Genomic DNA, 23,480 nt, shown 5'->3' on the forward strand with positions numbered 1-23,480 from the left:
AGGATCATTTGTTGTACAAAGTTGTGCACAAGTTATGCTCAAGTACCTCGTCACGAAAAATAAAATATTTAAAAATTTTTAATAATAATACAGGCCGACAAAAAATATTTTTGCCAAGTCTAATCAGAATAGGTGTTTCTTATACATTTTCCATAAAAAGCAATGCTGTCCAAATTGCTCCATCACATCAGGTTTTAAAGTTATTTTGAATTTTAAGATGAGAAATCAACGATTTTTCATTTCAAAATTCAAAATAACTTTAAAGCCTGACGTGATGAAGCAATTTAAACAGCGGCATTGTTTTTTGTACCTAAAAATCTACAAGAAACACCTACTCTGATTAGAGTTATTTGATAAAAAAATTTTTTTTGTCAGCCTGTGTTATTAAATATTATTAATATATTATAAATTTTCATTAGGTCAAAATTATTTAGCTTTTATACATTTTTTTTAAATTAAAATTATTTAATTTTTATAAATTTTTATAATTAATAAAAATCTGCATGTTGTTTGCGATTAGAATATAAATAAGATACTAGAACACAACTTTATAATCTCGACGCTATTAGCGTTTTCGAATGTAGTAGGTTTAATCGCTCTCATTGCATCATCTCTGTCAATAAAAGGCTTGAATTCATAGTAAAATATAGTGAATAATTGAACCGAGTTGGATTAACCCGTTCATTTCGAAAACGCTATATGAGAGCACAGAACTGATTGAATTGAATCTACCTATGTGTATACCTGTGATCTCTCCAACATTAATGACTCTTTCATACTGAAGGATCCATATATCACAGCACTATCACCTCGATCATAAAAATTTCATTCTCGTTACTTTTGTAACACATCTCATATATCGCTCGATCAATGGGACACTTGAGCGAAAACTATTATATTGTCGATTAAATTCTGCTCATGCGTCGAAATAATGAATCTTGTACTATAAAGATAAAAATTTCATAAATTGATGTAGCAAAATATATTTCCTCATAATTTTTTAAGAATATCGTCTAATATACATATGTGATTATCTATTTTTGTTACATATTTGTAAAAGAAAAAGGTATATTATATTGTATACCGTGATTGTAATGTATGAAACGAGATTTTAGGAAGAGATATAGATTTAAGAACATTGCATAAAGACTCTATCAGCCATTTATATATAAATTAGAATTATTATTATGTACTGTTGACTATGTATATCCCCATCAATTTACCTGATAGAATCTAATTGCATGCAGAGACTATTTCATGTTTTTTTTTTAAATATAATCAAACGATCTTTATGTTAATTATTTAATGTATATTCTATTACATTTAATCTACATTTATGTTACAATTTACTATTTAGTAAATAACAGAGATGAGGGAGGTTGCCGCAAATAAAATTGAATAAGCGATACAATCATGACGAAATTAAATGATAAAATTATATGTATAGTAGCAAAAGCATATTGTTAAGATGATAACTTGCTCTTTTCTCTCTCTCTCTCTCTTTGATTTTTTCGAATGTAATTATAAATCACAATCATTATTTTTATTCATATGTAACCTTTATTCATGTAACGCGCATTAATGGTGGTTAAATTTTATAATTTTATCATTAACGAGCACGCAACACTAACTGTATAATCTTAGTGATGATTTATAACAAGAACTTTTATCAATTTATGTACATATTACAGACCGTGATTTTATGTGTAATATAATTCTATGCATACTTACACACACGTAAATAAACCGGCAATTACGAATACATTGCTTATAAGATGCAAGATGCATATATAAGATGTATATACAAAGAGAGACTAAAAAATATTCCTGAAGTGACCGAATATCTAAAAAATTAAGCATCTGCAAGAACAATGTTTCAAACAAATGATGTAGCGTTTAAACTGATCGAATGGTATTTATTTTAATTTTGGATTACTTTGTAAAGATCATTTTTAAAGATTATTTCGAATTGTTTAAATAAAAACTTCCATCTTTTATACATCGTATTCTTGTAACTGATATCGAGACCTTTTCAAAATGATGCGATCAAATCTTCTTTTGCGAAAAATTTTCTAAGTCATGGAAATGATGATACCATCACCTTAGCGTGATCGATACACTTGTATAGTTTGGAGTTATTAAATACCGTAAGAGTGACAAATTACAGGATTCTGATTTCTACACGACACACACACACACACACACACACACACACACACACAATATATACATATACAAGAGGAGATGTAAATCATGTTAATGTTAGTGATAGCATAAGTTCTTCACTAAAAGTGGCTTAATACTATTTTGAAAAAATTAAGTCCTCTCTCGACACCGGTTATAAGAATATATAATGTATAATAAATAGCGGTTACTATTTAAAAAAATTCAAAATGACTTTTGAGTGATTTTTATAAGGTGATCCAAAAACAAATAAATATCACCATTTGACCATTTTAAATCTTATAAACTTTTATTTGAAACATTGTTCTCGCAAAACTATAGGCGATAATTTTTCGATTCCTTTTTCTCTTTTAAATTTAGTGCTATGATACATGCAATCATCATCTTTATTCGTGTAATGCGAATAAACAAAAAATAAATTTTTAATTGTTAATGAGATATACTGATTACAACGATTAATGATTTATGACGGAACTCATAATCAATTTATGTACATATTATAGCGATTTTACGTGTAATATAATTCTGTACACACCTACATACATGCAAATACACTGTCAATTACAAATATATTGCTTATATAGCGCGCGATGCGAGATGAATATATATGTATCCCCATATATGATCTTTTTATATCCGAGCTCTTCTTTATCTTTAGTGTTCATTTTAGGATAAAATGATTTGTCATAGAATTAATTTACCGAATCGTTGATACAATTTATTTGTACCATTGTTGACGTTGATTCATGAATTATCCTAAGATTCTGTGCAATCCGCTATTTTATTAATACACATATCAGATACGCTACTTTGTACAATCAATGACGTTGTTAATTATAATATCGGCGCTAAATCGTTACTTATCCCGGGATAGACAGGATTTTGTACAGAATATTGTAAAATATTTTTACCGCTTTCTCTCTCTTTTTTATTTTATTATTTATATAGCGTATACAATTTTTTTTCTCGCTTCTCTACCGTAATTGTATAAATCGCCGTATTATTAATTAATACTATTATATTTGCCATTGTATAATGCCATGCCGTCAAGCCTTGCCATTCGTTATTCGTTCTCAGAGACGAGTCCAAAGCTATCATTTTTATTTTTTTCAATACTCACACATGGATCGCGCTGAACACGCAGGACAAGTTTTCTGTAATTAACAATGAACATTGTCGATGCGTTGGAGGGAAGAGCTATTAGTTTATAATCATTAAGCTGAAATATATAACATTTATATCGAAATATATACAGTGTATATTTCTTCCTAAATTGTGTTTTTTCCTGTGCGAAAAACTGATGTTTGTTGACATATAATTCGTATGTGTGTGCATTTATAAATTAAAAAATAATTATATCTAATGAGAGAAAAAGGTTTAAGAAACATCATACGTTAACACGATACATTCTTTATTTCTGCCTTCATTTTTATAAAAGTACCAAGAATTTCAATAAAATGTGGAAACCATTATTGCTCTGATGTTAGAATTCAACATCGTGACACTTTTACATGGATATAATCATTTCTGACACCTTACGAGAAATATTTGCTCATAGAGTGATATTTTTTTAAATTTCAAATTTCATATCTTGTGCAAGTTTATAAAAGAGCGCTGCGTTACATATTACTTATTCTATGTGTTATATGCCGGTTAATTGTATTCCTATTATGATAAATAACATTGATATATAATTAAAATTAGCTCGTGTTTGCATATTTGATATAATTACTAATATTATACTTGGAAATATTTTCCTTTCTGTTGCTTATTAAACTAATAACATAATACTTTCCTCCTATGATATATAATCAATATTCTAATTCTAATTAGTCTAATGACCAATCTATCAGGTGTATCAAACGTAATTACTTGGAACCAGAAAACTCCGTAAATTGCTCGATTTTGAGCTGAATTGTATAAATATTTTATTCAAATATATTTCACATATGTTTCAATTATATATATTTATCAAATATTTATATTACATATATTTATCAAATATTTATTAATATTATAAGTGTCATATACCTTTTAAAACTATATATGTGTGTATGTGCGTGCGTGCATGTTTACTGAAATATACCGAATAAGTTTAAATCAAAAAGATATATATATATATTTTATTTAAACTTATTCGGTATATTTCAGTATATATATATAGCATATATAGCAAATGCCAATTTTTCAAAAAGCACTGTTATAGAAAAAAGTTTAGATTATATGTTAAAATATTGATCATATATACGTATTAAATATTTTTTATTATAAGAGTTTAAAGAAACGAATAAAACAATTTGTGCTCGTATATATAGGTATATATGGATATAATATTTTTCCTTTTTTTCTGAATATAATATGGTGATGGTTCTCGTTCCAAGTTATCGATACGAATTTCATACTTAGTCCCCTTTAAAGCAATGATAACGGAATAATATTTCTAAAGAATGTCGATTTATTTCGCCGTATCCAAAGAAAAATGCTGAGTCAGCGCAGTTTCGTATATTTCTATGATGTATACATGTGACACATATATATTTATAACGGAGGCTCTCCCGACCTTGTAATTGCTCTATATTGAGAAATTCTCTCTTTTTGTCCTAAACTTATATTTTCACCTACATAATTCATTTTCGTTACACATATTCTGTTTTTTTCGATCTGTTATATTTCATTATGGAAATTCTGAACAATTATATATAATCTCCCATTTCACGATTATACATTAAACATTTATTTATGAAAATCTGCGTAATAAATTTATTTCAATCATTTTTTCGACGATGCCGATTCATTTTGATCCTGATTTCGAGAATGTTATCAGGACAAAATATAAGAATGAATCGAGACGAAATCATCTGTCCTCTTTCCATAAGGGATATAAAATCTAATATTTTTATACATTTCTTCTAATTCTTTTCGGCTAATATATATTATCGACATATGAAGCTGAGAATTAATCACGATTTTGGTTTGCAATTGCTATTAAAGGTATGGGTGCGATTCCAAAGAAGAATAATGTATACAATCAATTCTTTCTAAATATGGTAGGCGTTTATTTTTTCTAATAAATGTGGAGTATGCAAATTCTTGTGTCGCACGCAAGGCAAAGGTAACAATGATTAACAGACTATAATCTATATGATAATTTATCGTCTATTTTTCGCGTGTGTTAATATATTCTCCCTTCGTAAATAATTATGTACATATGGAGCTTTTGGATTATTCGTCTACAAAATATGGCATTCCCGCGTCTTTTCCTCGAAGAAAGGATGATGTATAAATAGTCGCGGATGGTGTATCATTTCTCATGAAGCGAGCGAATAGGCGCGCACACACGCACACATATACATACACACGTATACACATACACACATACGCCCGCGTGTGTAACTTCATCACTATAATATAAGGGCACAACAAATTCATTGACTAATATGCAGCAGTATGCATTGCAACGGTACGTGCTAAAAAATAGTGTGATACGCGTATATATGTATATAAATTTACATATAACACGTACAGAAAATGTTCAAGAAGGAATATAAACGTTCAGAGATATATTACTTAAAAATGGTATCAGAGGATTCATTAGAAAAAATCGAATAAAACAATAAACTTTTGTTGACTCTTATTTTATAATTATTTTTCTGTTTTAATGCTCTTGATCTTTCTGCCTATCCATGTGTTATATATGTATATACATATATATACATACATACATATATATATATATCATACATATTGCATGTATATTATATATGTATGTTCCTCTTTATACACTATTAAAAACGTTTGTATCATTTACAAACTATAATGCTACAGTTTACTGGAAGTAATGTCTAACGGACAGATGCAATTTTATTTATCGCACCAGCTTGCAAGTTATACAGAAATCGTATCTACAATATTCGTCCAACGATTTGCACGCGCAGTTTTATTGACGTGCACAGTCTGGTAATTTTTCAAAGCAAATTTTTTTCTTTCTCTCTTCATTCATCTCGACGAATGCAGGCTGTATACTAGCACATTTTCAGAAAGAAAATTGTTACAAGAGTTAATCAGATACATAAATTCAATTATCTAAATTTTAGGACTGGACAGAGTACTTTCAAAAGATACATTATACTTTCGAAAAATATATAAGATATCAAGGTGTTAAAACTAGCTTATATATTTTATGCTTTCTTCAAATACACTTTGCCCAGCCCAGATAGTGATTTCTAATATTGATTATTGGGTATCTGCTTGGATCAATGTGTTCATGACATTATTAACGCATTCCTTGCGGGTGATTAGCACGATGACAACGGAATCAAGTCGCGCGTATGTATCGACGAAGGTTGAACCATAAATAAAAATCTCTTATCGATTTTATGAGAACAGAGAATGGACGTCAATGAGGTAAAAAGAAAGCCAACTTCGGCACAAAGTCAAGGGAAAGGGTAGTTATTTTTTTTTGTTTTAATACTTGTGAAAGTGTATAATGCTGAGTGAGTGTCGCATGTGCTAAATCAATGCCACATTACTCGTCCATTGGTTTTTAGTAGCTGAAACAGATCCACAATAGGTAGGTAGATAACACAGATAAAACACACACAATCAATTAATCGCTCTCGTGACAAAACTTGTAGCTTGATACTAACCGATAGTAATTAGGCTTGAATGGACCAGCCTTGTTGAGGCCCATGTATTTTGCCTGTTCGTCCGTCAGTTCCGTTAGATGCGCGTCAAACGTAGGTAAATGAAGTGACGCGACGTACTCATCTGCGTAAATCGATATTATGATTTAACATTTATCATTATAATACGTAATACGATATGATACGATTGATAAATAAATTGATAGAAACATAGTAAATACAAGATAAATAAGAGACAAATTATTAAATTGGTGTTAAAGCGCTTTGTCGTGCGCTTGTCTTGTTTCCTCAAGCCATTTGAATATTCTAGAAAAGTTGAGGAATTAGGGGAAAAAAGTACACTGAAGAATCGTGATGGACTATTTCAGTGAATAAGAATTTCGAAATTATATATATTTTCGTTTTACCTACGAATACGACACAAAAAACTAATATCTTGTTGCTGTATTATGATTACTGTACGCACCCATCTTCTTCGGCAGCAGATAAACGTCGCTCTTGTATCGTCCCGGTGGCGCATTAAACAGTTCGATGAGGGCTAACGCTTGCGTAGCGGCAGTAATCGACACAACGAAGGATGGAATACTCGAGCACGACAAGTTTACTAAACGACCTTCCGCCAACAGTATTATGCGCTTACCATCCGGCCAAATAACGTGGTCCACTTGCGATCTCACTTTTTCCCAAGTCAAATCGGGCGTACGTAAACTGTTCTGTTAAGAACATATTTAAGGGGACTTAATCCTCTCGATCTCCCTTGAACGCGGAATCGTCATATCGAATCGATCGCTCGAGAAAATCGAGAGTCGCTATAACTGCCGGTCGCGAAATTATGCACGTCGAATAAAGTAGATAAAGTGGGACATACAACGTCTATCTCCGTGTTGCTGTGACCCATGTTGCACACGACGCATCCGTTTTTCATTTTGTCCATGTGTTCGCGCGTGACCACGTTCTTATTGCCCGTCGCTGTAATGACAACGTCTACATTTCGTATGACTTCATTGAGTTTCATTACTCTGAAGCCGTCCATGCTGTAATGTATACGCATGTAATGTAACAACATATGTATGTGATTCCGCTCGGGGGACAATCTGGATACAGAAATTAATTTGTTCAACCAAGGTCGTCTTCCTTACCTGGCTTGTAGAGCACATATGGGATCGATCTCGGTAATGTATACGATGCAACCTAAACCCTTAAGAGCTTGGCAACATCCCTTTCCAACCTCTCCGTAACCACATATCACAACTTGTTTACCACCAAACATAATATCTGTAGATCTTTTCAAACTGTAAGTAATAAATTTTCGATAAGAACTGAAAAGTAATAAGCGTCTCATTTAAAACAAACAAGTTCCAGATGGTTTTCTCGAAACGACTTATATAACTCACCTATCAATAATACTCTCGCGGCAGCTGTAGAGATTATCGAATTTTGTTTTGGTCACACTGTCATTCACATTCATTGCGGGAACAGACAATTTACCTGCCTTTGACAATTGATATAATCTATGTACACCTGTTACGCTCTCTTCGACAATTCCTACAAGAACATATTCTCTCACCGTTTTATCTTTTATCCATTTATAAATAAAATGTCACATTGTCATATTTTTCAGTTTCCCTAAGAATTTCAATTTTTATTTTCCTATGGATATTGATACGATTATTATATTACTAAATTATTTTTTAAAACTAAAAATTTTTCCTATGCGAAACTATGATAAGTTGTAGCATTACAACAAACATAATAGAACGGGATAAACCTTGAATCATTTTGAACATAGCGTTGTATTTCTTGAGCATCAAGTGGGTAGCGTCACCGCCATCGTCCAGTATCATGTTAGGCTGCCAATTCTCGGCCGCTACGCACTTGTCGATGCACCACCAGAAATCCTCCTCGGTTTCGCCACGCCATGCAAACACCGGATATCCGGCGTGCGCCAACGCCGCAGCCACTTCGTTTTGCGTGGAATAAATATTGCACGCCGCCCATCGCACCTGTGCGCCCAGTTCCACCAGTGTCTCAACCAAAACGGCAGTCTGCGCGTTGATGTGAGTGCATCCCACAATCTTGGCGTTTTTCAGTGGCTATGCAAACAGAGTATTAGAATTAAGTCGAATGTAGGAATAATAATAAAAAATGATCTTTCTTTCCATTATCATGAAAGAAAAGAGAGATACCTTGTCTTCCGCTGCACGTTTTCGCAGCGCCATGATTCCCGGCATTTCCTGCTCGGCGATCTCGATCTCCCTGCGACCAAAAGCATGCTGATTGATGTTGCGCACACAGAAATCTGTGAAACCCTTCTCCGTCTTCTGGATTTTCTCGCGCGGCGAGACGTCGTCTTCGTCAGATGAGCTTCCTGTATAAGAGGCTAAGATAGCGCAAAATGCCGAAAAACATTGATTATTAGTATCACATCAAAGTACAAGTGCAAAATATCCTAATGAAGCAGCTAATTGTTGTTTGAGATTACAACTGTTGTTAATTTTAAGCACAAAATAAAACTACAAATATAATACCATAGAATAATAGTATGGAATCTAAGGACGGTCTTTATAGTCCGATTTTATACTTAATTGTGGTCTTAGATCGTCTTAAGATTCCTTGAGTATAAGAAAGGACTATGAATATCGGCCTAACACTTTGAATGTTTCAATGTTCGTGATAATTGCAATAGAAATATAAATTAAAGTTAAGAATTTAATTACAAGAATAAGAACAATAGTTAGTTACAAGAATAGAACAAAAGAAGTTCTGTTCTTCTTTCAAAAAGCGAAATACATGCAAAAAGCTTTATCGTGTAACTATCACGAATACGTTCATACCAGAACTGTAACTATCGGTGCTGCTGGCCGACAAGGAGCGGGTCCGGTAACGGCTGGACTTCTTTAATGCTCCAGATTTCGGATCCTAGAAATTGAAAGATACAGTTAATTCAAATCCTCATTGTAAATGTATGCCTCTTTTCTAAAAAGGCCCGCAATATATTGAGATAAACACTACAAACTGAAGAGTGAAAGCTGTAGCTTGTTGCACTAAATGTGACAAATGTCACAGATCAATATATGCATAGACGATTTATATCGATGTAAATCTTTTTATATTTCTTGAATATGAAATTACACTTCAGAGGAGAGTATGAAAAAGATCCTGATAATATATAAAAAATTCTAATTATTTTTATTAATATATATAATCGTCTCATTATATTAATCTGTATTATTTAATTGATAAGCGAGAATGATAAATTCTGACGTATGACATTTATATGGCGAAAGAAGGTAAATATATTAAGCCATATATAAAGCCAAGTCCTGAGGAAGAATAGCAAGGATGGCGTTTTATGGATGTTGGGTACAAGTTTACTTTGCATGTTTTATACACATATATACTCTTACTTACTAATTTTGTTCTCGCGCCGTGAAAGGCATTATTTGATGCCTCTAGGCTCTGAAATCACAACAACCACCATATCATGATTCAGATGCATCAAGTATATGCAATACAGTCCGTAGTTTGGTACAAAACTCCCAAAGTGTTTGTACAGATTGTACAGATTATGCACAAAATATGTATAAGAATTTTTCGTCAATTCTCAATTTTTTGACATCTCACATTATCTTGCAGCAAATAATACTTTTGAAAAATTAATATCATATATAAATCAGAATATAACAATTAAAATAATTATTAATATTAAGATAGAGACATTATAATATAAAATATTTTTTAAATAAAATTAATTAAAAATAATACTTGCTTGTAAAGCTATATTTTCTTGTCTTTTTTTTTTTTAATTTTAATTTTGCCATTCAATCAGCCAGAGTACTCAATTTAAGCACAATTAAGAGAACTGTTTTAGGAAATATAGATTCCATCGTGTTGTGCTTTTGAGATACTTTTTTTTACATTCAATACAATTCATGTAGTGCTAATTGTGCCACGCCTAAATGGTGTGTCTAGGCTTATGAGCGATGCATGAGTGATTGGTACCGAACCTACGGACTACTGTGTGAATAATGCTCTATATGTAAAATAATATATAAGCATTGTTAATGCCAAGTCATAGGCACTATGTGTGTAAATGCATGCATTCACTCGTTCAAGTTGCTATTGTTATTTTAATTAATATATTAATAATAACAGATTGTTATAAATATGTGCCTATAAAAGATATATTTGCATAAAAAAGAGAATATAAGATATAATTTGTATAAAGAAGTTAAGTAAAATATGCTAAACAATTTTGATGCTGTGCTTCTTGTAGATTAAGCAAACTTCTGTCAGCGTTTTGTTTATTTGCCTCTGGTACAGTATCTAGTTATTATTTCCATCAATTCATTCAATAAATAATAAATGATAAAAAAAGAATAATAATAATAAAAAAAAATAAAACTTGAAAAATTTTTTTAAATTCAATCAGCTGCAAACAGGAGTCCCAGTATCTTCATGGTACACAAGTAGGCATTTAAGTAGCTTTCAATCAACGCCCATTCATCAATGAACATATCAATTAATACAATGTGTCCAATTACGTAACAACCATATGTGATCACGAGACTTCGATGGGTTGGGCAAGACGTGATGCACAAAAGAAATACAGGTGAGGAACTGATAAAGAGACTGACAGAGTAAGAGGAAGAGGGAGGAAGAGAGAGAAAGATAGAGGGAAACCAATATAAATAAACAAACAAACATTTAATTTTCTCGTTTATACGAAACGAGCAATGATTCGATGTGATCAGGGAGACAATTGACGACGATATTTCGCGGGTCTCGGGCTCACGAAAAACTCCATCGTAAGAACGGCGGCAAATACGACAGTTATAGCAGCATACAGCTGTTAGATTAGCACGAACGTCGTTCCGAACGTCCAAGACGATCCAACGTTTTACGTCACATCGAACCCTGACTCGATTTACCTTCATGCTGGAGGCCGGATCGGTGACCGGGCCATCGGCAAGCGTGTTTCTCGTCTCTTTCCCGGACGACGTGCTGTTCACACCATCCCCGCTGTCGGCCATTTTTCGAATGCACGCCCGCGAGACTCGCCGATCGACCGCTAGACGTCGCCCCGCGCGCGCGCGCGGATCAGGCTCGTAGCTACGTTCTACGTTCTCCCCGATGCTGTTTTCACCATCAGGTCGATATACATGTAAAATTCTACGCATCAAATAGATCAATTAAAATGGTATATTTCTTATTATATTCATTTATATATTTCTTATTATATTTATTTATTTATTTCGATCTTAATCTAAATAAATAAAGATCAAAATAAATAAATAATATTTATTTATTTTGATTTTAATCTAAATCTATCTAAATAAATAAGTAAATAAATAAATCTGGGAAAGAAGAAATATCAAATATATTTGCATAACGAAACATCTATTATTTCTTCGTAAAGATTTTCCATGTAAGCTAAAATTTGAATTATCAATATACTTAAACTAAAAAATTATCGATTAAGAGGAAAAAAAAAAAACGCAGAATATATTCATCTAAAATCTCGAATAGAATATTTTCGTTTCACGCCCCTCTCCCTCCGCTAAAAGTATCCGGACCTGACAGCGTACTACTAACCGTGCGAAAAACATCGGTGTCCGCCGATGCGTGTGCCCACCCAGCAAGATGGCTCCTGTACGGGGCGACACTCGGTGTTTAACGTGAAGTTATTTACACACCTGGGATCTCGCGCTGCCCCCACGGGAGACGTGCCAGCCGTCGTGCCGATGAGTCGTGGTGCCGCGTGAGCGTGGAGGAAGCGCCGTTTCACGTGGTCACGGGTCCGCGCGTCAACGTAACGTCAACGTCGCGTCACGTCGCCCAACATCAACGCCGAGCCGAGCGGAGCCGAGAACGAACGGGGACACGCTCGCCGAGAAGGAGGTGTACCCGGATCACCCACACGGCCCGGATTCCGGTGGATCGAGTCAGCGCCCCTTTCTCCCTCCCCCCGCCCCCCCGTGAGGAGACAGCCCACCGTGCGCTTCCCTTCACTCAGGTAACCCATCCATCGTGTTTCACCCCCTCGTGTCTTGTACGGCACGAACGGCAGCAGCAGCAGTAGCGGCGGCGGCAACGACGACGACGATGATGATGATGAAAAATCCCGCGTGTCCTCGTGCTGTCTTTCCCATCGTCGAGACTTGAGCGCGATTGTGTACGATACATATCGATCTAAACCCGCGGCTGTCACTCGTGAACACGTCGCGTGTACCGACGAAGATTTTACGTTCGTTTCATTTCTTTCAAATGCACACACTCGTTTCTGGAAGTATATAAGAAGATACAGGAACCAACAAACGTGATATTTCATCCTTCGATCGTTTTTAATTTCGGTACTTTTAATTATTCTATCTCTTTCTCTATAATAGGCGACATTATATATACTTGTCTCATGCATAAAATCTACATTTAAATAATTTAAATTATAATTAAAACGAAGCCTATAATCGAAGAATATAATATCGCGGCAATTAATCGCTGGATTGCATTTCTCTTTCGGCGTCGTCGTCGTTGTTTTCGTTAAATCTATCCTTGTCACTCGCATTTTTCCTCCGCGAATTTTTGCTCTCTCCCATTTCTTTACAATGCATGAATAATATAAAAGAAACTAACTGTACTAAATTTTTATTTCGAACTTTGTGCGGAAGCATAGAAAGGAGCGAACTTGTTGGGTCCGTTCGCTTTAATTGCACCTTCTGCACTTTATTTATTTTCTCTCGCTCTTTCCAAAGATTAAAGCACATATATCCATCTCGTTTTAAATTTATCGAAAGTGTAGAAAAGTATAGTCACGACGAGGAGACCGGGTATACCATGCAGGGACGATTCCGCCCCTGCAGAAGAAATCCGTGTTTCTTGCGATATAAAACAACAAGTAAAGCTGATATAAAACAACCGAGACGTATCTCGTATCTGAACTGAAATATATATTGCAAGATTTACGATCGCCGTTTAAGGGATCGTTATCAAATAACGCTCTAACCATAATTTAACGCTCCCATCATAATTTATTTCTTATTATCGATTTCAAGTGAATTGAATTATTCGGGAGACTTACGCTCTGACCTTCTTACAATTCTGTCCTTTGTTGATGCTTATTGATGCAATTAGCATGAGGCAGAGCTATTGTGAATATCTCTTTCAGCGTAATGCATGATTCATAGTTATATTTTAAGAGACACATGTCGTACTGTAAATCTATGATACTATATACTAGGCAAAAATATAGTACAGACCATATAAACTATAATTTATAAATCAATAATGTCTTCAATTTATGTATCTTTCTCTGCAATTTTTTTTTTTCCTTTTTCCAGATAGACAGTGCCATTCCAAAGAACCATTGCTCACAGTTGTGCTAAACTATAATTGCTACGCATATTGATAGATAATGTTTAAGGATCTTGAAAAGCTTTGTGTTATTTATATTCAATGACTTATATAAAAATTGCATCTCTACCCTATAAGAACTTTACTATACTAGAGTAGAGATATTTGCACGAATGAGAATTTTGAAAAGGATCAATTGGATATTTGTACATAAGTCTAATATTCATCGATGCGAGCAAGCAAATTGTGATTAAAATCATCCAGAGATGTTACCAAAGGGAGGTTGAACTAATTTTGTACCACACAAAGTACTAGATTTGAAGTAAAATGACCAAAGGTGTAAAGACAAATTTGTACTAGTTGCAAATTTTTTTGGTGACGTGCCATTCACTATGTCTTGAGCAAAATTCGTGAAGGAGGGAAAATTTATTTTGACAATTGCTGTAAACGAATCATAGAGTACCAAACATGGCGAGAAAGAGTGACAATGCTAAAAGCATTAATATCGCGGTGGTCGGACTGTCTGGCACAGAAAAGGACAAGGGACAAGTTGGCGTTGGCAAGTCGTGCCTGTGTAATCGCTTCATGCGTTCCATGAGCGATGATTACAATGTGGAACATATTTCGGTATTATCACAGGTAATTGAAGCAATTCTACACAGAGTTTCTTTTCGTTGTCAATCGATAAAATATTTTAATGAGAACATCAAATACAATTTTATTGCAGTCTGACTTCAGCGGGCGTGTCGTGAACAACGATCACTTCCTGTATTGGGGCGAAGTGATGAAACTGGCGGAGGACGGAACGGAATTTCAGTTTCAAGTCATCGAGCACACGGAATTTATAGACGATGCATCGTTTCAACCATTCAAAGGCGGTAAAATGGAGCCGTACGCAAAGAGATGCGCGGCCACGAAGATCACGAGCGCGGAGAAACTCATGTATATCTGCAAGAATCAGCTAGGTATAGAGAAAGAATATGAGCAAAAGGTCCTGCCCGACGGTAAGCTGAATATCGACGGATTTCTATGCGTGTTCGACGTGAGTCTTGTACCGAATCGTGCGATAGAGAAGCAAGTCGAGATTGTGGCGAACATCTTGAATAATTTGATGAAGACGAAGAAACCAGTCGTCCTGGTGACAACTAAGAATGACGATGCGAACGAGCAGTTCGTCAAGGAAGCCGAGAAGCTGATAATGCGAAAGGAGTATAAGGGATCGATCTTGATCATCGAGACATCGGCGCACGAGAACATCAACGTAGATCTGGCTTTTATGATTTTGGCGCAATTAATTGACAAGACGAAGATGCGCAGCAAACTAATACCGTTTGCCGAGGCAGCCAGGGCCCGGAAGGAACTGTTGGACGCGTCGACGGAATCGTTGCAGCGATTGATCCGAATACATGTGACCGACTATCGCGCCCTGTGGTCGCAGGCCTCGAAGAAACTTGCGCAATTCAAGGAATTCACCACTTTTGTAGAATTGTTCGGTATCGAAGCGACGCAGAGACTATTCAGAAGGCATATTAAGAAACTGAAGGATGAACAGATAGCAAAGAAGATACAGGGTTACTTGGACATGTTGCCGGATATACTTCACGAGATTTGTCCAGATATATCGAATTTAATTAATGAGTAAGTTTTTCGCGCGAATCACGCCTCGTAAATCGCGCGGATTAATGGAAACGATACTTTGCAGGGAATGGTCGGCGGTGCAACAATATATAAAGGCGCATCCCGATTTCGATCAGTATTTCTACGAGTGTCCCGAGGATATACCGTGGATCGACTGTGACTTTGGAGAAAACAGCGGCACAAAAATTCCTTACGACGTGCTAGAGACACCCGAGGCGGAGACCGTATTTAAAAATCACATAAATGCCTTGCAACAAGAGCAACGGCGACTAGAGTAAGTATTCCGATGCAGAACCGAGTCTAAGCAGAAGCGAATCATTTTAACAAATAAATATTGCAGAAAAGAGCGAGTTTACACATATATTTTTTTTACATAGAACTGATATAGCTAATTGTAGTAAATCCGTATTATTTCATTCGATATTCTAGAAGGTAATCATATGCAATTCACTAATGCTTTGCTTTATTCTGGGTGGTGTTTCTTTGTGCAGACTTCCAAAAAGGTAATTTATGCTTATTTTTTTTACTTGCTTTTTTATCTATATCGTAGAACATAAGCATTGAATCAGAAATAATAATATTTGTTTTACAATGTTTGTGTCGTGCTAACATTTACATAATAATATGTGCTTATATATTATATAAAATCAGTTGAAATATTTGTTGGCGTCTGATAAATCGATAATTTACTTACAATGCATGAATTATAATTATGAAATAGTTTGATAAAAGATTTAATAAAACATTTTTAAGATGTAACGAAACACAACATATGCATTAATATTGCAATAATTATAATAAAAATGACTAATCCTATATATAATGCAAACTTTCAAAATAACGAAATGTTATTAACAATAACTAGATATTATAGTCATTTGAAATTGTATCTTTATTTAATTATTATTTTGCAATATGGAACATTGTTTGAACACATATTTCTTTTTTATATCAATTTATAATTAATCTCTGTTAGATGGAAGAAACAATTTAAGCAATTATTGGAAGAAACTGGCTATGTTACACCTGGAAAACATTTGTCGGAGGTTCGAGTTTTATTTATGGGCAGAGAATGCTTTGAAGAGCTTTCTCATCATGATTGTCAAGAAATTTATGATCAGCATCAAAAAGAAATTATTGAAAAGGCAAAACACAATTTTCAGGTATTTCCTTGTACATAATAGTTACATTAATGTGCTTTTAATTTATAAAGAATACATGCAATGAGTATTTTGGGATGTATTACAGGAATTACTGTTGGAGCACGCAGATTTATTTTATCACTTCAAGAGTATAGCTCCATCTGGAACTATTACGCAAGACGATATAAAGGAAATTACAGATGCTTTATTGGACGATTTTAGGTATGTATCATGCTGAGTATATATTATATCCAAAATAATAAGTTTTAAATTTTTTAAATACGATGTTTTATAGAGAAAACAATGTCATAAATATATTTATAATATAACTTTTATTTTTCCAGATATAAAGCGCTAGACAGATTAGATCAAGATCGAAAGCTAATGTTATTTCAACATTTGGGATTTGTGCATTGCCCCATAAGGGAACACTGCCCAGCTTATCCAAATTGTATGGACGCGCTGATAGAAAGGATACTCGGGACAAAAGCGCACAGGTAAGAAGTCAATGTCATTATGTCAATGGAGACAATTGTACAGTGTATGGAATTATTTCGTAACGCAAATCTGAAAACCGTTCTAACAGACCTTCCTCATGGAATCACAGTAGTCAGTGGCAGTTAACGTCGGATAACAATCAATTAAATTTAGTCATACTTGGAAGTAACGGACTGAGCGAGGAGTTTGCTCGTGAAATAAGGGCACAAACGGAGGATGACGAAGTAGAGATAGATTGTCGGTTGTACACTCTTGGATATCGTATTATAGATGGTGATGTGGGACTGCCGCATAACTCTTTTACTACATCTGATTTCATGCCACATGGTAAATATTTCTTTAAGTGTCAATTTATGCTTGATGCGAGTAAGATTTTCTAGATATAATGATATATCTTTCTTGTATGTGTTCTAGGATCTTTTTGTATCTATTCGAATGAGGATTCATTTGAATACATTCGATCCTCTTTAGAAAAAACTCTATTGTCGAATCTAGAGCAAGAGGATAGATTACCATTTCAAGGATTACCCATTGTAATAATGTTTCTGCCAGAAGCCAGTATCGATGAAATCGAAGCCATAAAGCTCAGAGAAGAGGGACAGAATCTCGCTGACAGGTATATTCATTGTAACAATTATAATCAAATTGAAATCTGTGCATGTGATATTCTTATCAATTTGGCATGTCTAGTTTGCAGTGTCCCTTTATCGATGTCTGCATAGACGAGCTGGAACAAGAAAAACACAAAAGATTTCCCACTTCGTTGGTGAAGGATGCTTTGCAACAACTTATACAATCCATAAATCACAGAGCTGGTTTTTTAAACATATATCAAAGCGTTATCGAATGTTTGGAGCCTGATATCAGGTAAATCAACAATCATCGTTTGTCTAATCAGCGCTTATCTTTCATGATTAACTTGTAGTCGCATATCTTATTTTGTATCTTATTTCAGGATAATAATGTGTATGTTCTGTGGTGATCCTTATTCAGTCGAGAATGTTCTCGGTCCTTTACTGAATCATCAATGCTGCTTTCTCAGTGGAGATAGATCTATAGTTTTGGAGACGTTTTTGGGAGAATGCAAACGTCGAGTCGAAGTCATTATCTCAAGTTTTCATGGAGCCAATGCATTCAGAGACGAATTAGTGCACGGCTTTATACTCGTTTATTCTACAAAGAGGAAAGCTTCTCTCGCAACTCTAAAGTATATACCAATGACTCGCACCGCATTATTGGCGTATTCTAAAATAATATTTTATTTTATTTCACAAATACGTTTTCTGCTTTGTTTTATAGTGCCTTTTCAACAAACATACCAAATCTACCGATACAAATAATGGCTGTGACTGATACTGGCGGTGCGAATGCTTTCTTCAGTAACGATTTAAGTCATCTACTTATCACAGAGGGAAACGCTATCGCAGATAAATTGGAGGCGCATTTTATGACGTCTGCATCTAGCTGCCAACAGAAAAGTGAGAAATTCGAAACTTTATTTCAACATATCTCTGGCAAATTCAATTCCTTAATTATTTCATATTTTGCAGCCGCATTTTACACGCCCTTCTTCAAAGTGGTATGGGAAAAGAAACCAGAGATCGAGCAGGCGTTTAACATGGAGGAGCCGGGGAATTTGAATGATAGCGGAGAAGGTACTTTAGAGTATTCGGCTTTACATCCGATGCCTCCACCGCGACACGAGAGCTACCATCTTCAAACGCCGGATGACGGGTAACTATTCTAGAAGCAGCTTTCTAGTGAATAGAATGAACTGATCTACTTAATGTCTGTGGAATTCTTTGTGACTTAAAAGTCTAATGTGAAGTAGTATGTCTGTAACCTTTAGAAGTGGCTCCGAGTCATACGAGCAGTTGACGCCTGACGGTGATCTGGGTGACACCGGTTTGACCGAACAATTCGCCGATCATAGAGCCACGCCGAGCGACGATAGTGACATTTACAGCCAAGTCGACTTCTATCGAGAGGAGAGAGAGAGAGATCTAATGAAGAATGAAGATATCACGAACAAGCTATCCGGTTAGTAACTGGAAATTAATTCATCGCACAAAATCGCAAAGTGCGACTTTTTCAAATTTGTTCTAAGTTGTAAGTTTTTTTTTTTTTTTTCCAGGTTGGGTGAAGGATACGTTTATGCATCAAGATGGAGTTACCAACAGTTATCCACATAGAGCCTTCACGACAGGTCGACGATACATTTCCCAGATTAAGCCGCGACCAAAGGGAAATAGTCAGACGTTGAAACAGCCTGGGAAAATCAATTTGAAAGATTTTTCCAATGTAACAGATGCGATAGCCAGGATGACGATTGGCGAGAAGGACGAGCACGGCCCGAAACTGACGATGGGTCATGCTCCTCTTGCCACACCAGAATTGGTAGATCTCGGCTCCGAGTATGCGCAGGTGAAAGATGTCGTTCCGAGTATGTATTCTGCCTATGATGGCGATTATATGTATGCCCTGGTGCAGGATTCTATCGGCAACAACAAATCTAAATTGCGTCACCGACGTGAAAAGGGACAGCCATGTAAGATCTCTTTTCTTTTTATGCTAATGTGTTTTTTGGAATAGAGATAAAGATATGTTAAGTTTGTATATAAATATTATTTACATTAATTATTTGCAAACATAGCATATAGCGATTCTGATTCGGAATGGAGTTCTTTGGAAAGGCAAAGGGCGACTGATGTCTTGAGTAAAACGAGTAAGAAGTCTTTGTCGCATAAAAGAATACGCAAAAAACGTACTGCAATACCAGTCGCTACGCCCAAAGTACCGTCATTGGCCAGCATGGGAAGCGGGGACGGTATAGTCAGTTTGAATTACAATATGAAAGACGATAAGAACTGGCGCGTCGAACCAGCGGATAGAGGTAATATTTCTTTTTCATTTTCTTTTCTTTTTTAGCAAATAACTATATAGATTTCGATATACATAAGTGATCATACATTTAGTGATATCTCTATCTTTTCAGTATCTAGTGAAACGCCCGATACTTCCGAATCGAGTGATCCAGAACACACTTCGAGATCTAGATCAAAACAATATAAATATCCTGCTATTAGTTTGCGGAAAAGATTCTCTGGAAATTCATTGCAACAACAATATTTGCAGCATCCGTTTAATGTAAAACATATGCCACAGGAGATGTTCAGCGCCTCCTGTAAGTAACTATAGATTTTAGTTTAATGAGAATATTTATATAAATGTAACACATATAAGAAATTTTCCTGAGTTATAATGTATAATTATAACACAATTTCTTAATTATATATAACAATGTAATATATAATATTGCGATCTAAAAAGAAAAAATTTAATTTAACAATTTAGCAATATTTTACATATGCATGTATGATTAAAGATTGTGACTTTGACTTAATCTGAAGCTTTTTGATTGAAATAACAATTTTGGTTTTTTTGTTTTTCAAATATAACATATATCAGAAAGTTTTACATTAAGTTGCATGAAACTGTTATTTTAGCCAAGCAAAGGGGTGAAAATACATTTGGCATTCCAGATGATGAATCAAGTCTGGATGTCTCCTCACCACGGGAAATTAATTCTCCTAGTGTAAGTATTTAACGTGGATAATACAAATGAATGTTGAGGAATACATGTATAATTATATCTTGTTTTGTTCATTCTTCAGTTCGGTATATTGAACAAGTCAAAAGATGGCGACAAGTTAGCCAGGAAAAAAGACAAGCAAAAAGCAAAAGAGGACGAAAAATTGGAGAAAAGAAGGCAGAAGGAAGAGAAGCTCAAAAAGCATGCCGAAAAGGAAAAAGAGAGGGAGAAAAAGAAACAGGAGAAGATAAAACAAACCAAAGGTCCAGGTGGAACACCAATCTCGGGTCAATCGCAGCAACCTTTAATCGAAGATTTTGCGCAGAGCGAAACGAATCGGATACCCTTATTTCTGGAAAAGTGCGTGCGATTTATCGAGGACGAGGGATTGGATTCGGAAGGAATATATAGGGTGCCCGGTAATCGCGCACACGTAGAACTGCTTTTTCAAAAGTTTGAAGAAGGTATATCATTCATTAAAACTTATTTCAATGTTCAGTATCGTTTTCTTCTCTAGTATAAAATTTATCTTTTCCTCATAAATCTTGTATGATGGATAATATAAATCAATGTTTTTTATTTTTTTACATATAGATGGTAATGTCGACATACATTCTTTGGATATTCCTGTAAATGCGGTCGCTACAGCCTTGAAAGATTTCTTCTCCAAGAGGCTACCACCACTCATCGACAAAGAACGTATGAGTGAACTTGAAGATATATCAGGTAAGTTAACACAAAACGAAATCAGCAATTGTAGAAATTCGAATAGAATTCGAATTCTTTTTTAAAGTCTTTAGATATCTATTTTATGTTACTAAATATTAATTATAGTAAAATTAAATAAAAAGCAAAATATTTTTAAGAATGTATGCCTGTTTATATCAGGTGCACGAGGTATTAGCAAACCTATGTCAGCTGCTTGCATGAACATGGAAGGTTAGTATTCTTATTTCATAGATCATAGATAATTAAGCGAAATATTTCTAAAATTCTTAAGATTAACATAAGCCCCAAAATTTGAAACAATTGCAGATCGAAGTGGTAGATTGTTAGCCCTGCGTCTGATGCTCAAGAAATTAAATCCAGTTAATTTCGATGTTCTCAAATTTATCTTCCAACATTTTGTCAAGTAAGTAATGTGAAAATAGTAAATATTCTTTATAAATTTATTTTGACCATACATCCTCCCTCCGTTTTACTTTTATTTTAATTGAAATTTATGCAACTTTAGGGTTGCAGAGAACTGTAAACTCAACAGTATGGATAGTAAGAATCTGGCGATTTGCTGGTGGCCTACGTTACTACCGATCGAATTTAACGACCTCGGCAGATTCGAAGCTATGAGGCCGTATCTGGAAGATGTGGTCCAAACGATGATCGATCAGTATCCTTTCCTGTTCTGTGGCGAGGATGCCGTTGTGATGGTGTAGTGATCAAACACGCTGCTACGCAGTGCATAGTGTAACGGGACTGCAGTTTTTCTCGCGGACAATAGCGATAGAAACGGCGTATCCGTCTCGTGGTATAAGTCGATTTCATTTTTTTATACGTTGTCGGCAATTACGATAATAGACGTAAATGATTGGTCTCAATATATAATTTGTATCGATATTGAACTTCGCTTTAGCACACACTTGTAATATTACGCAAGGTCCTACATAAGGCGCATGGACGATCAAAGTCTCTATTTATGTTTAGTCATTTCGTACTTGTTCATTTTCGGAATGTGATACACAAGATCCTCCTTTGCGGAATGATCACCCGATGGTCCTAAGAGGGTTGTTCGCGTGTGTGGATCAGGTAATAATGCAAGAGTAATAAGAGTCAATCCATGTGTGTCATAACAGTATGCATGTATCATGTTGGATGTATTCAGAGCGATGTATTTATTGATATTGTATTAGGGATATAAGATTCTCGATATTTGATAATAACGATTAGCTTTATATAGTTAAAAAGGTAAGATCAATGTTGCTTTTTTTTCTCTTATTTGCCTTTCTCTCTTTTAGTTCTCTCTTTCTTCGTATTTTCTTGTTCACATTGCAAAGAATGAAAATACCATAAAGTGTTGATAACGCTAACATATAGCCTCGTTAAAGAGGTTGTTATTAATATTTAAAGGAGGATGTATCCAGAGCTCATTTACGAAAAACACGAAACGTTAACGAGATTTGTATATCATCGAATAATATCTATATACATACATACATATATATACATACATATATATATATATATATATATATATATATATATATATATATATATATATATATCATATAGCAACGATATCAAAAAAAAAGTTTTTAATGTTTCCTTTTTGGCACAAATGCACAAATCGCCTCTCGAACGTATTTATTACTTTTGCATCTTTATCGATGTAAATTATCATATAGGAATTTTTCAATAATCTTTATCATGGCAGGATCT

The 23,480-nt window shown here is 34.6% G+C and overlaps 2 protein-coding genes across 9 annotated transcripts; one reads left to right on the plus strand and one right to left on the minus strand.

Annotated features, from left to right (window-relative positions):
• Positions 1-4,174: 4,174 nt before the first annotated feature.
• Positions 4,175-12,549, minus strand: LOC138940303 (adenosylhomocysteinase-like 1). Of its 4 annotated transcripts, none has more exons than XM_070309081.1 (12): positions 12,423-12,546; positions 11,759-11,999; positions 10,239-10,286; positions 9,662-9,746; positions 9,014-9,195; positions 8,596-8,920; positions 8,222-8,372; positions 7,967-8,119; positions 7,696-7,861; positions 7,294-7,540; positions 6,831-6,951; positions 4,175-6,734 (listed from the first exon to the last, which is right to left on the minus strand). In XM_070309081.1, the coding sequence occupies exons 1-12, from the start codon at positions 12,434-12,436 to the stop codon at positions 6,728-6,730; spliced, it is 1,740 nt and encodes a 579-aa protein (XP_070165182.1). In that variant the 5' UTR covers positions 12,437-12,546; the 3' UTR covers positions 4,175-6,727. The 4 variants fall into 4 exon arrangements, with proteins under 4 accessions (XP_070165182.1, XP_070165181.1, XP_070165184.1 ...); XM_070309080.1 differs by having other exon boundaries at positions 9,014-9,207; positions 12,423-12,543; XM_070309083.1 differs by lacking the exon at positions 10,239-10,286 and having other exon boundaries at positions 9,014-9,207; positions 12,423-12,543.
• Positions 12,458-23,287, plus strand: Rhogapp190 (Rho GTPase-activating protein 190). 5 transcript variants are annotated; one of them, XM_070309074.1, is made up of 23 exons: positions 12,458-12,843; positions 14,165-14,816; positions 14,905-15,815; positions 15,880-16,089; positions 16,792-16,978; positions 17,064-17,179; positions 17,302-17,454; positions 17,544-17,782; positions 17,870-18,071; positions 18,146-18,322; positions 18,411-18,662; positions 18,755-18,933; positions 19,006-19,189; positions 19,287-19,495; positions 19,590-20,003; positions 20,109-20,348; positions 20,451-20,639; positions 20,962-21,050; positions 21,130-21,511; positions 21,642-21,773; positions 21,936-21,986; positions 22,083-22,179; positions 22,282-23,287. In XM_070309074.1, exons 2-23 carry the CDS (start codon positions 14,646-14,648, stop codon positions 22,478-22,480), a joined length of 4,983 nt encoding a protein of 1,660 aa, XP_070165175.1. In that variant the 5' UTR covers positions 12,458-12,843; positions 14,165-14,645; the 3' UTR covers positions 22,481-23,287. The 5 variants fall into 5 exon arrangements, with proteins under 5 accessions (XP_070165175.1, XP_070165179.1, XP_070165178.1 ...); XM_070309078.1 differs by having other exon boundaries at positions 20,998-21,050; XM_070309077.1 differs by having other exon boundaries at positions 19,305-19,495.
• Positions 23,288-23,480: the final 193 nt, after the last annotated feature.

The sequence above is a fragment of the Polyergus mexicanus genome, unplaced genomic scaffold (genome assembly GCF_030449975.1).
Source record: "Polyergus mexicanus isolate NDT 795.1 unplaced genomic scaffold, iyPolMexi1.0 SCAF_16, whole genome shotgun sequence".
Taxonomy (NCBI): Eukaryota; Metazoa; Arthropoda; class Insecta; order Hymenoptera; family Formicidae; genus Polyergus; species Polyergus mexicanus.

Excerpts from the sequence above, each read along its gene's own strand:
- LOC138940303 (XM_070309079.1), bottom strand. Across the intron at positions 9,208-9,661 it reads CACCGATAGTTACAGTTCTG|CCTCTTATACAGGAAGCTCA; the intron begins GTATGAACGTAT and ends GCGCTATCTTAG. Across the intron at positions 8,373-8,595 it reads TATGTTCAAAATGATTCAAG|GAATTGTCGAAGAGAGCGTA; the intron begins GTTTATCCCGTT and ends ATGTTCTTGTAG.
- Rhogapp190 (XM_070309074.1), top strand. The coding sequence starts at position 14,646 with ATGGCGAGAAAGAGTGACAATGCTAAAAGCATTAATATCGCGGTGGTC. Across the intron at positions 17,783-17,869 it reads ATCTGATTTCATGCCACATG|GATCTTTTTGTATCTATTCG; the intron begins GTAAATATTTCT and ends TATGTGTTCTAG. Across the intron at positions 20,640-20,961 it reads GGAGATGTTCAGCGCCTCCT|CCAAGCAAAGGGGTGAAAAT; the intron begins GTAAGTAACTAT and ends CTGTTATTTTAG.